The 21484-nt window shown below is 60.5% G+C and overlaps 9 protein-coding genes across 9 annotated transcripts; 6 read left to right on the forward strand and 3 right to left on the reverse strand.

Annotated features, from left to right (window-relative positions):
- The first annotated feature begins 1408 nt into the window (after window positions 1-1408).
- GGTG_08605 (sulphydryl oxidase) lies at window positions 1409-3203 on the forward strand. The gene is made up of 3 exons (XM_009226447.1): window positions 1409-2030; window positions 2098-2348; window positions 2417-3203. The coding sequence occupies exons 1-3, from the start codon at window positions 1802-1804 to the stop codon at window positions 3128-3130; spliced, it is 1194 nt and encodes a 397-aa protein (XP_009224711.1). The 5' UTR covers window positions 1409-1801; the 3' UTR covers window positions 3131-3203.
- Window positions 3204-3796: 593 nt separating this feature from the next.
- GGTG_08606 (hypothetical protein) lies at window positions 3797-5014 on the reverse strand (the record flags this gene model as incomplete). Its single annotated transcript, XM_009226448.1, has 1 exon — window positions 3797-5014. One exon carries the CDS (start codon window positions 5012-5014, stop codon window positions 3797-3799), a length of 1218 nt encoding a protein of 405 aa, XP_009224712.1.
- Window positions 5015-5693: 679 nt separating this feature from the next.
- Window positions 5694-8024, reverse strand: GGTG_08607 (histone deacetylase RPD3; the record flags this gene model as incomplete). Its single annotated transcript, XM_009226449.1, has 4 exons — window positions 5694-6632; window positions 6694-7235; window positions 7323-7623; window positions 7803-8024. 4 exons carry the CDS (start codon window positions 8022-8024, stop codon window positions 5694-5696), a joined length of 2004 nt encoding a protein of 667 aa, XP_009224713.1.
- Window positions 8025-8402: 378 nt separating this feature from the next.
- GGTG_08608 (26S proteasome regulatory subunit rpn11) lies at window positions 8403-10637 on the forward strand. The gene is made up of 3 exons (XM_009226450.1): window positions 8403-8684; window positions 8791-9044; window positions 9146-10637. The coding sequence occupies exons 1-3, from the start codon at window positions 8625-8627 to the stop codon at window positions 9834-9836; spliced, it is 1005 nt and encodes a 334-aa protein (XP_009224714.1). The 5' UTR covers window positions 8403-8624; the 3' UTR covers window positions 9837-10637.
- GGTG_08609 (hypothetical protein) lies at window positions 10628-12815 on the forward strand. The gene has a single exon (XM_009226451.1). It carries the CDS (start codon window positions 10865-10867, stop codon window positions 12221-12223), a length of 1359 nt encoding a protein of 452 aa, XP_009224715.1. The 5' UTR covers window positions 10628-10864; the 3' UTR covers window positions 12224-12815.
- On the reverse strand, window positions 12696-15078 carry GGTG_08610 (hypothetical protein). The gene is made up of 6 exons (XM_009226452.1): window positions 14672-15078; window positions 14456-14551; window positions 14341-14377; window positions 14144-14211; window positions 13600-14000; window positions 12696-13493 (listed from the first exon to the last, which is right to left on the reverse strand). The coding sequence occupies exons 1-6, from the start codon at window positions 14783-14785 to the stop codon at window positions 12785-12787; spliced, it is 1425 nt and encodes a 474-aa protein (XP_009224716.1). The 5' UTR covers window positions 14786-15078; the 3' UTR covers window positions 12696-12784.
- A 588-nt stretch (window positions 15079-15666) lies between these two features.
- On the forward strand, window positions 15667-16098 carry GGTG_08611 (hypothetical protein; the record flags this gene model as incomplete). Its single annotated transcript, XM_009226453.1, has 1 exon — window positions 15667-16098. One exon carries the CDS (start codon window positions 15667-15669, stop codon window positions 16096-16098), a length of 432 nt encoding a protein of 143 aa, XP_009224717.1.
- Window positions 16099-16559: 461 nt separating this feature from the next.
- GGTG_08612 (hypothetical protein) lies at window positions 16560-17969 on the forward strand (the record flags this gene model as incomplete). Its single annotated transcript, XM_009226454.1, has 1 exon — window positions 16560-17969. The coding sequence occupies one exon, from the start codon at window positions 16560-16562 to the stop codon at window positions 17967-17969; it is 1410 nt and encodes a 469-aa protein (XP_009224718.1).
- A 288-nt stretch (window positions 17970-18257) lies between these two features.
- GGTG_08613 (hypothetical protein) lies at window positions 18258-21281 on the forward strand. Its single transcript, XM_009226455.1, has 2 exons — window positions 18258-20369; window positions 20435-21281. The coding sequence occupies exons 1-2, from the start codon at window positions 18448-18450 to the stop codon at window positions 20964-20966; spliced, it is 2454 nt and encodes an 817-aa protein (XP_009224719.1). The 5' UTR covers window positions 18258-18447; the 3' UTR covers window positions 20967-21281.
- The last annotated feature ends 203 nt before the right edge of the window (window positions 21282-21484 follow it).

Raw genomic sequence — 21484 nt, forward strand, 5'->3', positions numbered from 1 at the left:
GATCACAAACAACTAGTGCGGTGGAGCAAGATACATTTTCTTCCTTAGAAAACCAAGCCAAACTGATGTACCACCAAGATCCACCGCACTAGTGTTTGTGATCCTGGACACCTGTACCTCAAGTCAAGCTGGCCGCTTGCTGGGATCACAGGCGGCGTAAACTATACTGAACAAGGACTGGATTGTGGCAGTAGCAACAGTGGTATGGTATCCCATGACCTTCTTGATGCCGGTGTGCTGGTATCCATCCCCTCACTTGCCCGGCCAGCCGAGTTTAAGCACTGCCGTGGTGGTTGGGAAGCTAGGCATCGGAAACACCCGCAAATTAAGCGCTATAAACGCTAGGCTCTTCGCTATAGCTCGTTTCGGCCCGGAGCTACCTAGCAGTGGGCCTAGTGCAGATAATGGACGATCCCCACACCGACTCCGGGCTTTAGTGGCAGGGAGGGGATAGATTTGGGCGTGGATGGGCGTTCGAATCAAGATCTGGTCCATTCTCCCTGGACAAATTCGAGTTGCGCCAGACATTATGGCGGCAGAAGAATGCAATGTGTTGCAACACAGGTTTGGAAATTCCCAGCACAAGTTTACACTGCGGAGCATGAGGCTTTGTATGTAGCTATTTACCAAGTATTTTGTTGGTAGCAACACAGAGTGCAAGGCTTCTCCTCCGAAGCCAATCGGGACGCCGTCCTGTCCATCCAATGCAACGTCCCGCGAAAAAAAAACGCAGGTTGAGACAAAGAGGGGGTTATCAAAACGACACAAAGATCTCAAATTAAGGAGCAGCCTCCCGATGGCAGGATATTGAAGTTTATCGAGTCTATGAATCGCATCTCCAGTGCTTTGACAGTGGAGGGATATCGTCACGTAGTGCCGGCGATGGCGTCATTGACCATTTCCAGGATGTTGAAACATACTCGACAGATTCCGAGTCGTGCCAATCATCAAGCCTAGTAGGGCACCCACTTGGCCTCGAGGTTGGAATCCGGTAGTGTTCGCCTGCGATCCAGCCAGTGGTTGTCTTGAACATGCACCCTGCGAGATGGACTTGGGTCCGAGAGGGGTACAAGGTCCCAGGGTTCGCAAACCTTAGTACGGTGGATCCTGGTGGTACATCAGTTTGGCTTGGTTTTCTAAGGAAAAAAATGTATCTTGCTCCACCGCACTAGTGTTTGTGATCCCTGGAACCTATACAGAGGTGCGGGAGTTAGCTAATCGCCGATCCCCAGCTCTAAAGCTCTACTTCTGTGCTTTACGCGATAGAATCCTGCATGTCTTTACTGGTGGCTGGCGCGGAGGACGCGGTCGCCCCCCCCGCGATGGGCCTGGTGAATGCCGAAGCCGTCCATCCAGATCAATGTGGCGCTGGCCACGACTTACAGCGGTATGCGCTAGGGGGACAAGGGGCGCCGAATATTGCAGTAGATCACTCTTTCCGGGGCGGCGTCGCTGTGGCGACTCCGCTTTCTGTCCCCACACCAGCTGGGCATGCCGACAATGGCGTCGAGCACAGCAGGCACCATGCTCACTGCTACGCTGCCCAGGGAGGATCGACAACAACCCGACTCCAATACCGGACACCGAGACATGCACAATCAGAACCCGGTGGCACGCATGCGATGTCGTGTCCGACGCTGGAGGGTGCCCGCCAGTGCCGTGTCTATAAACAGCCGCGGGTAGCCTCCTCCTTCGTCACGTTGATGACTTGTCTCACCCAGCTCCAGCTCGCAGCTTCAGCGCCAGACCGGTCCTTGATTCTCCTGTCCTTGCCTTCCCAGTCTCGCCGTCATTGCCCGCCATGAAGGTCTCTTTCCTCTCCCTCCTCTGGTCCGCGGCCTCTAGCGTGGTGCTGGCCGTGCCCATCGCCGACAGCCTGGTGTACGACGCCATCATCGTTGGAGGTGGCCCCGCTGGGCTCGCGGCCGCGAGTGCCCTCGGCCGAGTGCGCCGCACCACTCTCCTCATTGACTCTGGCGACTATCGCAATGGTCCTACGAGGCATATGCATGATGTCCTCGGGTTTGATGGTGAGCTCGGCCTCTCCTTATTTTCCACCGACGTTCCCCCTTTGTAGTTACTGACCATCGTTTCCAGGCGTGACCCCGGCGTACTACCGTCACGCGGCCCGTCAGCAAATCTCGCACTACACGACCGTTGTCTTCGCCAATGGCACCGTCTCGAGGATCAGCGGTAACGACACAGACCACTTTGTCGTGACCACTACCGGTTTCGACGGCAGGACCTTTGATGTCCGCTCCCGGAAGGTCGTTCTCGCCACGGGCCTGAAGGACAACCTTCCTCAAACCCCTGGCATGTGGGAGAACTGGGGCAAGGGATTGTACTGGGTAGGCCGTCCTGTCACACTGCTGCCCAACCATCTCTCGTTCGCATTTGCTAACAGCTCACCCCGCAGTGCCCCTGGTGTGACGGCAACGAGCACGCCGACCAGCCCCTCGGCCTGCTGTCGGACAAGTTCTCGAACCTGCCCTCGCTCACGCGCGAGATCCTGAACCTCAACAAGGACATCATCGCCTTCGCCAACGGCACCGACACGGCCGAGGCGCGCGCCCAGACCGAGACCAAGAACCCAAGGTTTACAGAGTACCTCGCGCTGCACAACGTCACGGTTGAGAACCGCATCATCTCGCGCATCACGCGCCTCAGGGACGGCGGCGATCCGCCCCACGACCCGTCGCTGCCGACGGCGCCCGAGAACGACCTCTTCTCCATCGAGTTCACCACGGGCGATCCCGTCCAGCGCGCCGCCCTGTTCGTCGAGTACCCGAACGAGCAGCGCTCCAGGATCGGCCAGGAGGCGGGCGTGCAGCTCTGGGGCGGCCGCCTCGCCGTGGACCCGACCAAGGGCCTGGTCACAAATGTGCCGGGCATCTACGCCATCGGGGACGCGAACTCGGACAACAGCACAAACGTGCCCCACGCCCTCTTCTCGGGCAAGCGCACCGCCGTCTTCTTGCACGTGCGGCTCGCCAAGGAGGACCAGGCTAGGGAGACGGGCGTCGATGTCTCCCTGCTGCGGAGGGACGTCGAGATCGAGGCCCGCTCGCTGTGGGACAAGGTCAACGGCCAGCCCGACGAGATCCTGTACGCTGGCGAGTACGACCAGTAGCTGGAGCGGGTTGGATAGATTAAAGAAAAGCGTAAAAGTGACATAATCTAATCAACGTTTATTCTAAATCCCATGCCCGCTGCCCGCTGAGCATTCTCATATTCGCCTGTCTTTGAACAAGTCAATCATGCCTTACAAGCAAGCTCAATGAGATAGTCGAGCACTCGAACGTGTGCCGCCTGGCCACAGTCAACTAAGAGACGGGACCCTAAAGTGATCCAAGATTTGCAGGGTCCTTCGACCTGTATCAAGCATACAGTCATTGCAACGACACCCAGCACCGGCCATTAGCCTCGTCGTCTCTCGTACACAATTCCTTCGCTGCTCATCATCACACCAGCAATACTCGTGACATGTCGCATCAACGCTACCCAAAAGAGTGCAGGCGTTCCTTCATAGGCATGCCGCTGCGTGGCCGCATGGCCGCAGTCATGCTGAACTTCACCGGCTGTCCGAGCCAGATGACCACGTCTGTCTGTCACAAGGCGGTTTAGGGAGGGACTAATAGTGAGATATAGAGAATTTGCATCGTCAATCTTCATTTCACCAATCCTGTGACTAAAAACCAGCTTCTTCTGCTGATGTGCCACCCCCCAAGGGACCTATTACTCTCGTACTGCTCCAGCGCATCCGGATATGCACCCTGCCATCCCCGAAGCAGAGAACTCAGACAAAGGCGGCACTCGGTGTGCCGTCCTGGACCGACGGGGCCACCTCGCCAGAGCACGCCTGTGCCTGCGCTCCCTTGCCCTCCCCTTGCTTCTCGTTCTTGAAGATCCACCAGCCAGCGACCGGCTGGACCGTAGTTAGCGCAGTCTCGTCGCCCGCGCCCGCCGAGGCGGCGATGCCGACGGAGCCCGCCACCATGGTGGCCTCGTAGACGTCGCCAAAGTCGTCCACCTTGACGGGCACGGACGCGCAGCCTGGGGTGACCATGTCGATGTCGACGAACGGGAAAGAGAAGTCCTCCTCCTTGTCGTCGTCCGAGGCGGCGGCGGCGGCGGCGCGCATGAAGGCGAACTCATCGCCGTTCTGGCCCCCGCGCTTGGCCTTGCCCTCCTCGTCCCAGAAGCAGAAGACGGTGAGCCAGCCGGTGAGGTAGTCGGTGCCGCTGCCCATGCGGTTGTGCGTCACGATCCTGTTCCAGAAGTTCCCGACGGCCTCGCTCTCGGGCTGCTCAAACGTGAGCAGCATGTGCCGGAGCACGGGGCGGAGCAGCCGCGCGAACCGCTTGGGCTCCTCGCCGAGCAGCTCCAGCTTGTCGACGCGCGCCAGCAGCTTCTCCCAGTCGCCGGCCTCGCCGAGAAGGGTGACGGACGGGATGCCGCAGCACAGCGTGAAGCCGTAGCTGAAGTACTTTTGCATGGCGCCCATGAAGAGGACCGAGCCCACGACCCTGTCAGTCGGGGTGGTGGTGCTGAAGTCTGGCATGACCCAGTCGCGGAGCTCCGGGTCCTTGACGTTCTTGGCGATCATGTCGGTCATCTGCAGCGCGAGCGCGCCAAAGTCGCGCACGTTCGAGACGGCCTCGAGCTCCTTCTTGCCCTGGTGGTCAACGAAGAAGGAGCGCAGCTCCTCGGCGTGAGCGTTGATATAGAAGCTGGTCTGGGTCAGAATGGCGAACCAGATGTCCTCGGGCCGGAGCACGAGATGGTGATGTGTGCGGTAGGCGTGGTAGGCCGCCCAGACGAAGCCGTTCTCGGACGGCGACACATGGGCGGCCCTGAGGTCTGACTCTGTGGAGAGGCCGCTCTGTATAACTCGATCGGACAAGCCTTTGGGCGCGCGTGGCCAGGATTGCTCGAGCAGTTGGCCTGGTGAGGTAACGCTGCCCTTGGCCCAGGCCTCTGGCTTTGTGGGAGCGATCTTGGCAGTGACCGGCATTTCGTCGTGGTGGGTTGGATACACCCTTGGAAATTCAGGAGATGAAGATGAAGCAGCGGCGGGCGTTGGTGTGGAAAAAGCACGCTTGGATGCTATTTTAGTGAATTGGGCGATGAGCGATGACGCAAATCCGAGCTTCGTGGTAGTGCGTCGGTGGCTTGGGCGCTCCTTCTCTTATGGCCGGTGGTTGCCTGATTGGACTGTGTTACTTGGATACCAAGCTCACGTCAGCCGAACGGTTGCTCCCGCAGAGTCTTTGTGGCACTGATGGGATGGAATATAGCAGGCCTTGCAGCATGTGCCAAGGCCCAGGCTCTGGCATTTTAGCATAGCCTATAGAATCTTGGGAATGCGGGGAAAGTCTTCGTTTGATACAAGAGATAGAGACGCCGAAAAGAATAGACCACCAAGAGCTATGGTGTACCTCGGGAGAGTAGTGTTACCCAGACGCCAAAAATAACTCCTAAAAACGCCAAAAGCCGGACCTCGAGTAGATGGACGACGGGAAACAATGAAACCAAAGCCACCGAGTATGAAATACACTAAACAGGGGACCTAGAGGCCCGTAACTCTCTCCCCGTGGAAAGCGTGAGAGTGCCTCGGAAGGGCGGAGCGATCAGATGGGTATAAGGTCCCGCTCATCAGGTTCGATGCTGGCAATCGGGGAATCGGGGTCACACTAAGGCTCCTTCTCTCCTTTGTCTGCCTTATCCCCCTTGGTCTCCTTGTCGGCGCTCTCGGTGGCCTCAGTCTTCTTCTCAGCCTTGTCATCCTTGCTAGGGTCTGCCTTGGCCGCTTCCTTTTCGTCTTTCTTCTCGGTCACTGCGTCAGTTTCTGCAGCCCCTTTCGCTGCGGCTGCGTCGTCCGCGGTATCGGCTGCACTATCGGCCGGCGCAGGTTTGTCGCCGTTGCTCTTCTTGGGTGAGGATGGTGGTGTCTTCTCGGGTGCCTCCTCCTTGATCTCGGCATCCTGCTCCGCGGCCTTTTCCGACTCCTTCTGGGCGGGCTCGGTGGGTTGAGCCTTGTCGTCCGTTGAATCGACCATCTCTACATCCTCTGTCTCAGCCGGGGGTTGCGCCTCCGAATCGCCTCCCGACTTTTTCTTGGCCGCCTCCTCAACATTGGCGACGTCCATGGCTTCTGCGTCCTCCATGACCGTGTCGTCCTCGTCGCGTGTGCGTCCCTTGGAGGCCCGTCGGTGCGGGGCTGGCGCTACCTTGCCTAGCTCCGGGTCAAAGTCGGCCTGTGCATGTGGGTTCTTGTGGTTCATGATGGAAGGTCGTCGCTTCGCTGTTGCCGAGACTCCGTTGGCATGTGCCAGCTCTTCGTCGTCGCTGTCTTCAAACTCGTCCTGCCTCGCCACGCTCTTCTCCCACTGCCTCTGTGTGACACGGACGTCGGGGTTCTCGTCCTGGTCAAGATCGTCGAGCTCCGCCTCCTCCTCGTCTGTCATGCCCATGCTGGCTCTTGGGATATCCTGCATTTGGACCGAAGGTACAGGAGCTGTCTTTCGCAGGTTTTCGATGACCGAGATCTTGATCTTCTCCAGGTACTCATTGCTGTTCGCGTTCTCCATGTTAGACGCGCGAACATCCAGCTCGTAATCCGGGCCGTAATACTGCAAAGCATGAGAACTGTTAGCGACGGCGCAGTGCGCAGCGGATATGGTCACATCTTACTTCGTAGTACTCGTTGTACGGCAGCTCCCTCGACATTTCGACGCCGACCAAGCGTCCTGTCTCGTAGGCCCATGTGCGTGCCACGTTGCGCATGGTATATCCTCCCCCTCCGAGAACCAGGGTGGGCAGACCAAAACCGCGCACAAAGTCCACGCAGTTAGCGTGACCACGCATGCTCAGGTTGAAGCAGCCCAAGCGATCACCGGACAGACTGTCGCTGCCGCATTGGAGGACGACTGCCTCGGGCTGGAAGTACTTCATGACGGCGTCAATAACGGGCTCAAAGATCTTCTTGTACGAATCGTCGTCGATGCCATCCCTAAGAGGAAAGTTGACGGCGTAGTGTTTTCCGGGGCCGATTCCAATGTCGCGCAGCTCGCCGGTTCCGGGGAAGTACTCTCCATACTTGTGAAACGACACTGTCATGACACGGTCGGTTGTGTAGAAAGCCTCCTCGACGCCGTCGCCGTGATGAACGTCGATGTCGATGTACAGGACCCGCTTCTTGAAACGCAGCAGCTCAATGATGGCGAGAACGATGTCTGTGAGGGGCCGAGGTGTCAGTTCGTCACATCCTATTCCTCGAGGGGAACACAGTCTCTCGCCCAAGAGTGCCATTGACCACGCACCGTTGACGTAACAGAACCCGCTAGCTTCGCTCTTCTTGGCGTGGTGGAGGCCGCCGGCCCAGTTGACGGCGATGTCGCACTTGGCGCGGTTGAGGCGCGCGGCGCCCTCCATGCTGCCGCCCGCGCTGATACCGCAGAACTCGAACAGGCCGTCAAAAACGGGGCAGTCGTCGCCGACATTGTACTTGCTCTGCTCTTTAACGTAGCCATCCATGTTGTCGGGGGTGACCCTCTGGAGGAACTCGATGTACTCGTCCGTGTGGAATTGGGTCATCTCAGTGAAGACGGCGGGTTTGGCGCGCTGTGCGGGAATGAGCTGTCTGTTAGCACCATGAATCCTAGCGCAATCTGTACAGCTGCAATGAGGCGACATCCGAGCCTCATGTTCTCGGGTTCAAAGTCGCACTATTCGCGACCAAGCATGCGGCGAGGGGAGGCCTGGAGGATATGGAGGGGTGGGACAGAGCATGAGCAACGTACGTAGACCTCAAGGAACTTGTAGACGCCATAGTTCATAACCAGGCTGTGGGCAAGCCGAATTCGGTGAGGCTTCATGGGATGACCCGTGACGTAGGCATAGTTGCCAATGTCGGAGTCGTAGAAGTAGGCGACGCGCTTCTTGTCAGTGTTCACGACCTTGTAGTGCAGCGGGGCGTCGGCGCTGCTCGAAGGCGACAGCTCCCACCGGTCTGAGGCATCCATTGAGGAGCAGATTGTATAAACTTGGCAGAGAAGTGTTATTTAGTGATTGGAATGGTTCCCGAGGAAGAAAGAGCGTTTGTGCGCGCGGCGCTTGCTCGACTTGCAGGTGGGGAGGAAGCAGAGAAGCGACGCGGCTGGCGGCGGTGTTGTAGGCATGTAATGGAGCTTGAAAATGAAGCTTGAGGAGCGCCCACATGGATGGGAGGCTCGGGCTAGCCTTTTGAGGTTAGCGCATCAAAGAGAGCCCCGCATGCTCCATCCAAGCCACATATGCCAACCAGCATGTTCGTTGACCTAAGACACCAGCCACACTCAGAACCACGCAGAAGTGGCCCAAGCTTAAGCATGCACGGCTTCTGTCCCCACCGCCAGGCTGCGCTGAGCTGCGTCAACTGTGCCGGATCAAGCGTTCGGTTTTGTTGCGCTCGTGGAAAACACGGCCGCTTCAAACCTCAGCTGCCAGATTTCCTCGACGATCAAGCATACAGGGCACGCTCTCTTCCCCCGACACACCACTCCCGACCGCCGGTATCGCCCTATCCTGGAATCTCGACTAGTCTTTCCGCCTCCTCCCCCGCCTCGGTAGCCCTTAACATCAAAATGGAGCGCTTCCGAAGCATGCTAAGCGTGGGCGGCATGGGCGCCGCCGTCCCGGGAACCGTAAGCCCTGCCCAGCCCATGTTCTCAGATCCCAGAATGCCCTCGAACATGTGGCCTCTCTGCTTCTTGCCACGACGCCGTCCCGATTGCTAACAGCACCCCGCAGGACAACACGAACCTGATCGATAATTCCGAGACCGTCTACATCTCCTCCCTCGCCCTCCTCAAGATGCTGCGGCACGGCCGGGCGGGTGTACCCATGGAGGTCATGGGTCTCATGCTGGGCGAGTTCGTCGACGAGTTCACAGTCCGCGTGGTGGACGTCTTCGCCATGCCCCAAAGCGGTACCGGCGTCAGTGTCGAGGCGGTCGACCCGGTGTTCCAGATGAAGATGATGGACATGCTCCGGCAAACGGGAAGGTGTGTTATGGTTCCTGGGTGCTAGGCAATGCTGCTCGAGAGCGCGCTATTCCACACCTGCCTGTCCAACAGCAACTGACAAATCCAAATCTCGCCCGCAGGCCCGAATCTGTGGTTGGATGGTACCATTCGCATCCCGGTTTTGGCTGCTGGCTGTCTTCGGTCGACATCAACACCCAGCAGTCTTTCGAGCAGCTGACACCCCGCGCCGTTGCCGTCGTCGTTGACCCCATCCAGTCGGTCAAGGGCAAGGTTGTCATCGACGCCTTTCGCCTGATCAACCCCCAGTCGCTGATGCTCGGCCAAGAGCCCCGCCAAAGCACGTCCAATCTGGGTCACCTGAACAAGCCGTCGATCCAGGCATTGATCCACGGTCTGAACCGCCACTACTACTCTATCGGCATCAATTATAGGAAAACGGCGCTCGAGGAGAACATGCTCATGAACCTGCACAAGCAGGTGTGGACTGAGGCACTACAGATGGACGACTTCCGCGCCGAGGGCCAGCGCAACAAGGAGCGCCTTGAACGCCTTGTAACCCTGGCCGATGGCTACGAGAAGCGTGTCAAGGAGGAGACGGAGCTGACCAAGGACCAACTTAAGACGCGCTACGTCGGCAAGCTGGATCCGAAGAAGCATCTTGAGGACGTGGGCCAGCAGCTGATTGAGGACAACATCGTTGCCGTGTCAAGGCAGATGATCGACAAGGAGGCGACCATGCCCAAAAAGGACACCCCCTCCAACGGTCGTTCCGGCGGCGGCGACCAGATGGAGGTTGAGGAGGAGCTATGATTTACATGGTGCGTCATTGGTCACGGGCCAGCCCCGTTTCTCTTGTCGGAGAGGGGAGCCGGGCCTCTCTCCCAAGGGTTCCTTTAGCAATGCTCCAGGCAAGACCGAATAGACCTGGTTTGCTTGTACTAGTAGGGCGGGTGGCGTTGGGCTGGATTAAAGACAGGTACATTAAAGATGTGATGCGCCAGGTTCAAGTCTACGAAATAGCTAGGCGTGGTTGACATTCTGGCTGGAAGCAACCGCCAATGGCTTTCGTCTTGACGCTCCCAACAAAGAACTTCCCTAATTATTGTGACTGGGAGATCCTTGTACTAAGTCTTTGTCCCCTTTGTCGTTCTGAGTGGCCGCTTTCGTTGGGCTTGGAACGACCCCGAAACAAAGAATTCACGACAGGTCTGTTCGGGACAACTAATTGTTTGTTGGGATCACAATGGCTTTCGCAGTCACTATATCTTTGGTCATCCCTGCCGCACTTTTCTCTGGTTTCCTTATTCCAACAACTTTTGCCGCTTTGAGTCGCTTCCGTCCCCGGATATAGCAGCCAGACACGCTCCATTCCAACCTAGACCACAGCATCAACACTCAAAGTCGCATCTCTCCATCCACAACACAAACTCAAACCCTCCAGGGTAGAGGGTGAGCCTTGGATGGCTCATCGGTCTATCCGAGAATCATCAGGGACCCGTAACAAGCGCCGCTCGTTCAACCTGTTCGCGAAGCTCACTTCTTGCTTCGGGTCCCTGTCACCTTTTACTCGCAAATCTTGCACCAAGACGAGCGGCCCCCAAACTGATACCCTACACCCGAGGCCTGCCTGTGCCCCCCAGCCACTGGTCGAGAGTGGCCGGCAGGCCTCGGCTCTCAACCCCAGACTGACCGTCCCTCTGCCGGTCAGATCCCCCAAGCTCCGAGTTCCCCATCGTCAGCAGGAACAAGGCTCGAAATCGTCGGGCCAAGTCCGCTACTCGACCCAAAGTAACCCCACTAACTTCAGGAGATCCGGGACGAGCAGCCACCGCAGATCAATGAACGAGCAGGACCGCCTTAACCGGCTGTCGCCGGAGCTGCTGACCCCAGACGTGCTGGCGGAGACGCTCCACATCTTCGACAAGGCGATGCGGCACACGCCCTACGCCGTCAGCGGCATGTCGGCATACGCGGCGTGGGGCTACACGGCAAAGTGCCCCCGGCACGTGTCCGTCGTGGTGCCGGCCTACTCCAAGGACACGATCCGGAGCTGGGCCAGGACCGCGGGCTTCGACACCTTTGCGACGAGGCCCGACCTCCTGGGCGTGTGCACGGCCGACGGCAAGTTCCGCCGCGTCCGGCTCCGGTACATCGAGAACCCCGACGACGACGGCTGGGGCGACTTCCGCTCCGTGCGCCTGCCCATGTTCATGCCCCCCGCGCTTCTGGCGAGGACTGCCGGCGGCGGCGGACGCGACGGCGGGGAGGGGGAGGTGGGAGGGGACGAGGTCGCCACGGAGGCGACGCCCGTGGTCCTCCAGCTCCCAACGCTGTTCAACCTGGCCGCCCACACCTTCATGTCGGACGCGGCGCGGTCGTCGTCAGGCATGCGCGCCAGCATCGGCCGCGACATCCTGTGGATGCTCGAGCGCATGTCCCGGAGGACGCCCGGCGAGGAGGGCGCGGGCCCGCTGGCGCCCGACGCGGCGTCGATGCTCAAGGACGCCGGGTTCTGGCGCGAGTTCACCTTTGCCTTCCCCAGGGCCCCCGCGCTCTTCGTCACCGCCGGCATGGGCCCCGCGCTCGTCGGGCAGATGGTGGCCGAGGCCGAGGGCCGGCCGCATCGTCGCCCCAACCGCCCACACCACTACCACCACCACCAGCGGGAGCAGGAGCAGGAGCAGCCGCCTCGGCCTCCCCCTACGCCCCCAAAGGACGCAAAGTGGCAGGCTCCGCCGCCGCCGCCGCCCGCCGCCCCGCGTCTGCCAGAGGGTGGTAACCGCGCCTCACTTCCACGCCGCGATGGCGGTTACGAGCCGTATCGTCCCGGTCCCGAAACAGTGCTCGGATTCGGCAGGGTAACAAGAAGCGCGACCGCCCCCGCCACTGCCACCCGCGCCCAGTCCCCCGACGTCGTCAACAACGGCCGCAGCAGCAGCGCCCCTGGGGGCAGTGGCAGCAGCAGTAGATACTCGGGCCTGTCGGCCGTGCCAGCCGCCCTGCTGCCCTGCGGCGGCCGCAATCGCGCCCCCGCCCCCGCCGCCGGAGGAGGAGGGGACGACTGGCTCGCCGACTGGAGCCGGGCGCTGGGCCGCGAGGCGCCCCGGAGGAACGACCCGGAGTCCCAGCGCCAGCGCGCCCGACAGGGAATCGCGCCGCCGCCAGAGAGCCGCCGGAACCCATATAGGGACGAGTAGAGAGAAGTATCCTTCCATCATCTCCACCCCTCCCCAAAACCATCCCTTCCCTCAAACAATACATTCCAGTGGGATAAGCCACTGCTAACTTTTAGGTTACGCTCCACCATATCTTCTTTGTTATAAATTTTGTTTGTATTTTCTTTTTCCTCTGCCATCTTCCCCGTTCCTCGCTGAGTCAGTCCGTAAATGGCAATTTTTCAGCTGCCCCTTATCTGCCTACCTCTCGGTCGTCATGGCTTACTCGTTTCGCCTCCGTCCTAATGGTGCGCCCCTGTGAAATGCCGATCTGTGCAAGCCCAACGTGGCGGAGACGATGTTTGTGATGGCGCTGAACTTTCCTTTAGCCACACAAAACCGGGCCGCAACGCTAGCAACTCAAAATCGCCACCAAGTAGTGTCCAGGCTCGAAAGAAAGCCCGTGACAGAGTTGTGACGAAGAGGGGAGGCCACGGGAAAATGGGACGTCAAGTTTCGCATCACCATGGGCAGACGGTTGGCACCGATTCATTGCCGTCACAGCACGTAAAATCGCTTCCAATAAATCGAAATTCGCTAGCGTTAGACTCTCTCATGATGTATATCAAACGCCATGTGTCTTGATGTTTTCCTTCTCGGATACCAGTTCGGGTCCTCGACACGCAGTTGCGGCCGGATCAACGAAGACGCCGACTGGCCGGAGCAGCTCAGATCGAGACTGGTCAGCGAGCCCGGGGTTTGCACCTTTGGCATGTTGATCTCGTGCAACTCGACGCTGTTGCCGCCGTTGGAGTCGTTCCTGACGCCGCGGTGGTGGTGTTGGTGGTGGTGGTGGCCGGACGCCCCGCCTGTCGTCACGGCTGTCCTGGTCATCGCGGGAATCGGCTGCGTCGGCCACAACTTGGCGACCTCCTCGCCTCCGCCGCCGCCGCCGCCGTCGAGCCGGGCCCAGGGGCCGTAGCCGCCGGAGAACAACCACTGGCCGTCACCGCCGCCGCCGCCGCCGGACGGGTGCCCGGCGGCCATGTCTTCGAGTAGCGACTCGCGATTGCGCGACTCGACCCGGACCTCTGCCGTCACCTGGATGACGAGGATGCGCGAGATGCGCGAGATGTGGCGGAGCAGCACGGGCCAGAAGACGGGCACGCTCGCAACCACGCTGGCGCAGTTGATTTCGAGCACCGAGAGCACGATCGGGGTCGCCGTGTAGAAGAAAGGGTCCAACGTCGGCCACGACCCGGCCTTGTTCTGCATCAGGGACTGCATCCTCCATATCGCCAGCCCGGTGACGCTTTTTGTGCCGGCGCGGGGGTGAGGGATTGCTGTGGTCAGCTTCCTTTCCTTTCTATCTCCAACTCGCTGCCAGACCCGGCTGGGTTGGAAGGGTTATCTCTTACAAGGCTCCCATGACCACCAGCGCGAGAAGGCCGTGCTTGGCCTGGGCAGACGTGTCCTTTTTCCAGAACAAGGGGGCGGCAAGGGCGAGGACGGCGAAGTCGAGTACCATGTTGCTCGCGCTGTGGGAGAGGTAGGCAGCGAGCACCTCATCGATATATAGCGACCCGAAGAACCAGCACTTGTCTGATCCCAGGGAGGACCAGAATTGAGATACCTGTGAACAAGGGTACCAGACCATGGCTGAGAAGCCGATGCCCCACACGGAGACCACGACGGTCGTGGCGACGAGAAGGCGGTAGTGGAGCTTTCCTAGGTTGGGTATTCGTAGGTACTGAAATAGTAGCGAGAGCTTTATGATGGTTGTCGCTACTACGTAGACTCCAGACGCGTAGTAGAACATCTGAGATGGAAAGGGGTTAATAGTTGATCGGGAATGCAGCACCTCCTGTGTTGGCTCGAGGTCTTTTCACGTTTCTGGCAACCGAAAAACATTGGACAGGGTAGTGGGCGGGAAAAGGGAAGATGGGCAATGGTCTTCCTCACGTGTCTGAACCCCATAACGGTCATCAGCTTCATCTTCATTATGTGCATTCCCCATCCGCGCTTCGTCACTACGACAACATCGAGATGTGTTAGACTGTAGACGGTACAAATGCTGGGGTCGGGATTGGTGCAGCCATGTTTCTGCTCCCCAAGTCGCAGCGGCGGGTCGGGACGTGGGCCTGGAGAGGTTCTCTTACACTCGAACACGAGGATGGACTGAGCCACGCCAAAGATCTGGTTGCATCCGACGGAAGGGAGTTCAGTAGCCTTTCTCAACCGCCACGCAGGTAATGAGAGTAAATGGATACTTACCATGTATATGCCGAGGGGCATGTCGTCCCACCCAACCTTTTTAACAATCACCAGACGTGTGTAAAGCCGGAAGAGTATGGCCAAAGTTGATATAACCTGAAAACAGAGAAATTTGGTGCGAATCTGTCAGCCTCGTAATGGCTAAAACGCCCATTCGCATCAACTTCGCTCCACAGGCTCCTTGAACCGGAAGGCTTGATGGATGTTTTCACATACTGTGCTGACAACAATAGCAGCCCTGGCAGTCCTGACATCCGCGAACAGTTGCGGGGCCTCTTTGGAGTTGTCATAGATGCCGAGCAGGCTCGTCATCAGAACACGATCCGGCATTATGTCAGGGCTGGTCAGATAGGCAGCGAGAGGTCTTGGCCGTTGAAAGGTGCTGGTTCAGATCGGCAAGCAAGGCAGTTATGTGCGAGCCGCGAGACACAGAAAAAGAAAGAGAGATGGGGGAAAGAGGAGGTGATACAGTAAAAAAAAAACGAGGTTCGGCTGGCCAGCGTGTGCTTGTTGGCAGAGGACGAGAAGGAGTGCACGAGCTGTGAGAGATAGGTTGAACAACAGCCCGTTTTTGCAACAGCGAGACGCCCGCTACTTGGGCTCTCCATGAGGGGAAAGATTCAAAGATCAGGTAGCAGAGGCTAAAGTGTTGTCAAGCTTTGGTGGCAGACGGCCAAGGGGCCGAGCGTAGACGGCGCGACCTTCCGCGGCGCCATGTCTGTGTCATTGGCGTCACTCGCCCCGTCTAGAGAAAAAGGGGTAGGGGTTTTGCCAGACCACGGGTGCCAGGGAAGCGAGCGCCCTGTGAGTCTCCCCGCGGCCGAACAAGACGGCGCGCCCTAGCTCGAGGCGCCGGCTCAAGGAATGAGCCCACAGACGCCGTCACTATCAGCACGAGATGCTGTGAATCCAAGATTGGCGGCGCGTAGGCCTAGGTTGGACTGGTCCAACACGGCATTCGCCGTGGGCGCGAACGAGGCTAGTAGGCCCTGTTAGGCTTCTCGGCGCTCAACCAGCCTAGGGGCGTAGGTACTTCGGTAGTGTTCTCGGACCGACCAGTCTCAAGCCGCGCCCGAAAGTGTCTATGTATAATTGCTCCCACAAGCCAGGCTGGGAGTTGTCGTAAGCTCCCCGAGACGCAGGAGAAGGGCCGAATCCGCGAGCATATAGGATATCGACGCCGAGAATGATGCGCATGAGCCGGGCGCAAGATGCCCGTGGACCGGAAACCTAGGCGGGAAAACTGCAGGTTTGCGGGTACTGCCGAGGCGCCGCATTCGGAGCCTGTCTCCTTCCTAGACTCCAGCCGCGGTGGATTGGGTTCCCGCTCTTGGCCAGGCGGGCAAGGGCAGATTTCCGGCGGTGAGGAAGCGGGCGGGGTTCTGGTGCATTCTTTTCATGTTCAACACCACCACACCACCTGCGGGGGTCGCTGCCAACAGCAGCAGCGCCAGCGTAACTGCATGCGACACAGCGGGGTGCGGTACTGCCTAGACCCCATGTGGGTGCGGGTGATTCCAGATCGATCGCGTGGCATGCCTGGAGGCTCAAAGTTTGCCAACTCGAGCGACGTGTTTCGAGCCACATTCGATAATATGGACGTGGGAGCGCCGCTTGTACCCGCAAAAAGGATTCAATATTGAATCTGTGACACCCAGGGGTGGCGACTTTTAATCCTCTTTTTGCTATTCCTCGGTCAGGTGTTGCTTACTCGGGGAAAAATGGAGTGCCTGGCCGCCTACGTGATGTGATGTGCGAGGGGAGGGGAAGCCTCGGATGCGCATAAAGTGGCCGTCAGCTGGGCCGGCCCAACACAGCAGGCGGTGTCCGGGACGTTTGCCATATCTGGCTTAGAGGATATGAGGGTCGCCGAGACCTCCCCCTTCTTCAACGGTCCCAAACCCAAGATTCATTTTCGTCCGGTGAGAATTAGACTAGATTGGGCGAGAGAAGGGGGGAATCCCAAGTGGAGGGGAGAGGGGACCTCCTTGGCTGCATCCAGGGTGCGCAGAATAGGAAGGACTCAAATATTAGATGGGTCCCACGTTAATTCGCCTGCTTCCTTCTCGGGTAGTCCCTCTCCAGATTGTATCCATCTCTCAACATGATCCCCAGAGGCACCCACCTGACCGCCCTGCTGGCCACGGCCTCCTCCCTCCACGTCGCCTGGGCCTCGACCCCCTGCGGCGGCGGGCCGGACCTCGAGACGGACGTGCTCGTTGTTGGCGGCGGCTCGGCCGGCACGTACGCCGCGGTCCGGCTCGCCGACGGTGGCAGGCGCGTGCTGGTGGTGGAGGGCAGCGGCAAGCTCGGCGGCCACGCCAGCACCTACGCGGACCCGGCGACGGGCGGCGTCGTCAACGCGGGCGTGCAGATGCTGCACAACGACTCGGTGGTGCGCGCCTACTGCGGCCGCCTGGGCGTGCCCCTGTCGCCCGTCCCGCCCCGCAACCCCCTGCGGCGCGCCCAGGTCGACCTCCGCACCGGCAGGGAGGTCACGGGCTTCCCGGCGCCCACCGGCAACGAGACCCTCGCCGCGTTTGCGCGCTACCAGCAGTACTACGTGGCCAACTTCCCGGACCTCGAGCGGGGCTACGACGGGGTCCCGGACCCCGTGCCCGCGGACGCGGCGATGCCGTTCGTCGACCTCGCCAAGCGCGAGGGGTTCGACGCGATCCTGAAGACGCTCAACAGCTACAACCAGCCCACCGACATGCTGGCCGAGACGTCCCTGTTCACCCTCAAGTCGTTCGGCCCTTCGCTCATCAATCTCAGCCCCGTGGCGCCCCGCGACCTGATGGACATCTACCGCGCTGCCGCGGGCGTCCTCGGCGACCGCGTGCTGCTCCGCTCAAAGATCGTGAAGCTCGACCGGACCGGCGCGGGCGGCGGCGGCGGCGTCGTCGCCAAGGTCCGCACCTTTGACGGCGCCACCGGCCGCAGCACGGTGAGGACGGTGCGGGCCAAGACGGTGCTCATGGCGGCGTACCCGCTCCCGTCCAACCTGCAGGGCTGGGACGTGACGGCCGAGGAGGCTCGGCTGTTCTCCAAGCTCAAGACCTACTCGTACTTTGCGGGCGTCATCCGGAACCGCGGCGCGGGCGGGGTGCAGATCGAGAACGTCTCGCCCGAGCGGTTCCGCGGCGTGCCCGAGCTGCCGGCCATCTTCAACATTGGGCCCACGCAGCTGCCCGACACGTACACGGTCTACTTTGGCGCGCGCGGCTTCATGGCCAACGACACGGCGCTCGACCTGACGCTGGCCGCCATCGGGCGCCTGGCCGAGGGGGGAGTGATCGGGAGCGCCGAGACCGAGGTGCTCGCGTGGTTCGACCACACGCCGGTGCGGCTGCACGTCGACGCCGAGGACGTCGCGGCCGGGTACTACAAGGATTTGTATGCGCTTCAGGGCAAGACGAAGACGTGGTGGACCGGGGCGGCGTGGCAGACGCAGGACTCGAGCCAGATTTGGGCGTTTACGCAGAGGTTGGTGGAGAGGATGCTGGACTCGTGATGTCGGAAGTGGGCTGGGGTGTAGAAATCGTGCTTGAAGAAAATAAGAAAATTTAAATGATATCTGAGTGTAAGGATTATGTGCCCTTGTTGGCCCTGGAAGATTTAGGCCACCCAGCCAGAACCGCCCTAGAGCCCTCAAATTTTATCGTTCCCCCACCGTTCACAACACAGGGAATTGGATCGGCTGCTCTCGAAGCACAGCCAAGAAGTTCCGTCACCTTTGGCGGAAACCTTCTCCAGTTCCTGTCAGATCAGTACTTTGGTTATCCCGGGATACATTGGCCATGACTTTTGTGTCAATGCATTCAACGACCAAGAAATCCACTTGGCGAGACTGTAGCTAGGCATTTCGAGTCTTTACAGCACATATTTTGATACAGATCTTACATACATATCACTGAGGTGTCTGCTAACCTTCCCTTTTTGGTACTCGAACCCATCCTTCCTCACACCATACAAGGCAACCTTTCCCATTCATGCACACATTGGGCGCCAGCCTTCCAAACAGCGGGCTCGACAGCGACAGCACAAGTCAGGTAGGCAGGGACAAGATGGCCGCGAAACCACCCCCTTCGCTCTGCAAGTATTGCGCGCAGATCGACTTCAGCATCCTGCGCCTCCCGACCGACGCGGACCTCGACGCGGCCAACCGCGGCGCCGTCGTCGACGCCCAGCCGTTCCGCCTCAGCCGCGACATGGCGGCCGGGCGCGTCCGGCCCCCTCGCTGGCGTCTGGGGTCGCGCGCCCGCATCGAGCGGTCCTCGGCCACCTGCGGGCTCTGCGCCGCCATCTGCGCCCTCGTCCGCGACACGCCCGACATCCGGTCCGCCTTGGCGGGCCACAAAACAATAGATGGCGGCGGCGGTACCGGCGGGCTGCTGTGCTCCGCGGGTGTCGAAGGCACTGTAGAACTACACCCGCTGCCGGGAAAGGGGTGGGAGGCGAGCACGGGCTACTACCGCTGCTATCGGCTCGGCCTGGACTGGTGGACCCCCCGCGGCCCCGACGACCTGGAGCTGCCGCCCGGGCACGTGGGCGGCGAGTACAGCGCCGCGGCGGTCGGGCCCGCCGTCACCTCGGCCGTCGACTGCTTCCAGACCTATGGTGGGAGTGGCGGCGGCGGCGCGGAAGGCGGCCGGCCGCAGTTTGGGGGGAGGATCAGGCCGCCCATGGTTGACATGAGCCTGCCGAAAAGATGGCTGAACGACTGCATCGAGGGGCACGGCGGCGAATGTCAAGGCTGGGCTGCGCATCAAGCCGATGGTGTGGTCAGGGAGCTCGCCGCGCCGGCGCTGCCACGACTCCTGCGGCTGATCGACACTCGGAGCAAGCGGCTGGTCGAGTTCGAGAACCCGATGGCTAGTCACCTGCACTATGCCGCACTTAGCTACGTCTGGGGCGAGAAGCAACGCATAGTCCTCCTCTCATCCAACCACGCCGCCCTCCAGCTCCCCCACTGCCTCGACGGCGAGGTGGCCTCGCCCACGATCCAAGACGCGATCCAGTTCGTCGCCGCGCTGGGCATCCCCTACATCTGGGTCGACGCCCTCTGCATCATGCAGGACAGCGCCGCCGACAAGGCCGTCCAGATCGGCGCCATGGCCGCCGTCTACGCCTGCGCCGCCGTCACCGTCGTAGCCGCCGCCGGGCCCGACGCCGGCTCGCGGCTGCCGGGCGTGCGCGAGCCGCGGACCAGAAAGCAGACTCGCGTGCGCGTCGGCCCCGACGTGGAGCTGCTGACGTCGCTCTCGCCCCTCGTCGCCCGCGCGGCTAGCCGGTCGGCCATCCCGGGCGACGCGCACGTGCTCAACAGCACGGCATGGGCGACGCGCGGCTGGACGCTGCAGGAGCGCGCCGTGTCGCGCCGCCTGCTCGCCTTCACGCCCGACCAGCTGGTCTGGAGCTGCCCGGCGCTGGCCGAGTGCGAGGAGACCGAGTGCTCGTCGTCGTCGTCGCCAGATCTGGCCGTGGCCAGGTTCGACGCGCTCGGCAGCCGCACCCCGCAGCGCCTGAGCCTGACGGAACGCTTCGCCAACGGGCCGTCGGGAGCGGGGGAGGAGGAGGATGGGCGCGGCCACTTTTGGTACGCGTTCCAGCACCTGGTGCTGGACTTTTCGTCGCGCGCCCTGCGCTTCCCGGGCGACGCGCACGACGCCTTCGGCGCCGTGCTCGCGCAGGCGGCCGCCATGACGGGCGAGGAGTTCGTGTGGGCGTTGCCCGCGGGTCAGTTCGCATTGGCCTTGACGTGGACGCCGTGGCGGGAGGGTTTGAGGAGGAGGGAGGAGGTGACGACGTTGCCCGCCACCACGCTCAACAGAGAGGTGCCGTTTCCGTCCTGGTCGTGGCTGGGGTGGACGGGGAGGGTTCAGTACCGGATAGGCGAGCAGGTGGAGGCAGGGTGAGTGGCTGCCCGACCGTGTTGGTGATGGGCATGCTAATACTGACGCGCTAACTTCTCCACAGCCTTGAACCGAACGTCGTCTGTTATACCATCAGACATGCACCCAGCATCCATCTGCAGCGAATAGGGGGCGCGGCGGATGTGCCTGCACCCAAGGCGCCGAAAACGCCTCCTACTACAGTTACTCTACAAGACATTCAACAGCACTACCCCCAGTTGGGAGGGCCGGCGGGACTCAGCAACGTCCCCGACAACCAGATGATCTTTTTCTGGGCCGAGTGCGCCTACTTCAACATTTCCGCCAGGCTAGACATGGGCCGCGGCATCTTCATGAGGTTCGTGTATGACGCCAACGGCGTGAACGTGGGAAGGATTTCACCCTGTCGCGAGGACACTCAGGAGGAGGACCCTGAGACCGCGCACCGTCGCTTCGTTCTCTTGGCCACCAGTAAGCAGACGAGCATCCCATCCGAGAAGATTGTCCTGATGCTGCAGCTACGCGATGGAGTTTGGTTTCGGTCAGACATGGCCGTTATAGAGGAGGACGGGTGGTTGAGCGCTGGTCCAAAGAGCGAGTTGGTGGGCCTTGCTTGAGGACGAAGATTGCACATCCATCTGTCCAGGCCAACCTAGAACAGCGTAGGCAATGTCCCAGACGGCTTTCCGCAAGGCAGATCATGTCCCCTGCACACCATTCTTCCTGCAGTTAGGTGCCCCTCAAGGAAGTGGTAGGCAACCATTCGGGCACCAGTAAAAGTGTGCATCTGCCCAATCGGATCCGAAGATGATCCCATGCAGCAGTGTGGCAGTGTATGTAGATATTGGACAGCCCTCCCTTGGCGCAGAGGGGCGCGGCAGGCTGCCCGCCCTCCCCCTACGCCAAGCAGCCGCTTCAAAGTCACTAGTCGCTATCCCTTGCCACATCTATCGCTGCCATTGGGCCTTGTAATACTGCCCCTCCGCGGGCTTGCTCTCGTCCCAGACGTGGCAGTCGGAGGTGCGAGGCGGTTGGCGTCGTCGAGTAGGGGACATACTACCCCACCTTCCTCAAATCCAAAGACTTTGCCGCTCCCAAGTGCCTTGCTTGGCCCTCCCAACCCAGCCGTACCCCC

Source organism: Gaeumannomyces tritici (genome assembly GCF_000145635.1).
Source record: "Gaeumannomyces tritici R3-111a-1 unplaced genomic scaffold supercont2.4, whole genome shotgun sequence".
Lineage (NCBI taxonomy): Eukaryota > Fungi > Ascomycota > Sordariomycetes > Magnaporthales > Magnaporthaceae > Gaeumannomyces > Gaeumannomyces tritici.

Excerpts from the sequence above, each read along its gene's own strand:
- GGTG_08605 (XM_009226447.1), top strand. The coding sequence starts at position 1,802 with ATGAAGGTCTCTTTCCTCTCCCTCCTCTGGTCCGCGGCCTCTAGCGTG. Across the intron at positions 2,031-2,097 it reads TGATGTCCTCGGGTTTGATG|GCGTGACCCCGGCGTACTAC; the intron begins GTGAGCTCGGCC and ends CATCGTTTCCAG. Across the intron at positions 2,349-2,416 it reads GGGGCAAGGGATTGTACTGG|TGCCCCTGGTGTGACGGCAA; the intron begins GTAGGCCGTCCT and ends CTCACCCCGCAG.
- GGTG_08608 (XM_009226450.1), top strand. The coding sequence starts at position 8,625 with ATGGAGCGCTTCCGAAGCATGCTAAGCGTGGGCGGCATGGGCGCCGCC. Across the intron at positions 8,685-8,790 it reads GCGCCGCCGTCCCGGGAACC|GACAACACGAACCTGATCGA; the intron begins GTAAGCCCTGCC and ends AGCACCCCGCAG. Across the intron at positions 9,045-9,145 it reads ATGCTCCGGCAAACGGGAAG|GCCCGAATCTGTGGTTGGAT; the intron begins GTGTGTTATGGT and ends TCTCGCCCGCAG.
- GGTG_08609 (XM_009226451.1), top strand. The coding sequence starts at position 10,865 with ATGAACGAGCAGGACCGCCTTAACCGGCTGTCGCCGGAGCTGCTGACC.
- GGTG_08610 (XM_009226452.1), bottom strand. The coding sequence starts at position 14,785 with ATGCCGGATCGTGTTCTGATGACGAGCCTGCTCGGCATCTATGACAAC. Across the intron at positions 14,552-14,671 it reads CTGCTATTGTTGTCAGCACA|GTTATATCAACTTTGGCCAT; the intron begins GTATGTGAAAAC and ends CTCTGTTTTCAG. Across the intron at positions 14,378-14,455 it reads TGCCCCTCGGCATATACATG|ATCTTTGGCGTGGCTCAGTC; the intron begins GTAAGTATCCAT and ends GGATGCAACCAG.
- GGTG_08613 (XM_009226455.1), top strand. The coding sequence starts at position 18,448 with ATGCACACATTGGGCGCCAGCCTTCCAAACAGCGGGCTCGACAGCGAC. Across the intron at positions 20,370-20,434 it reads GGCGAGCAGGTGGAGGCAGG|CCTTGAACCGAACGTCGTCT; the intron begins GTGAGTGGCTGC and ends ACTTCTCCACAG.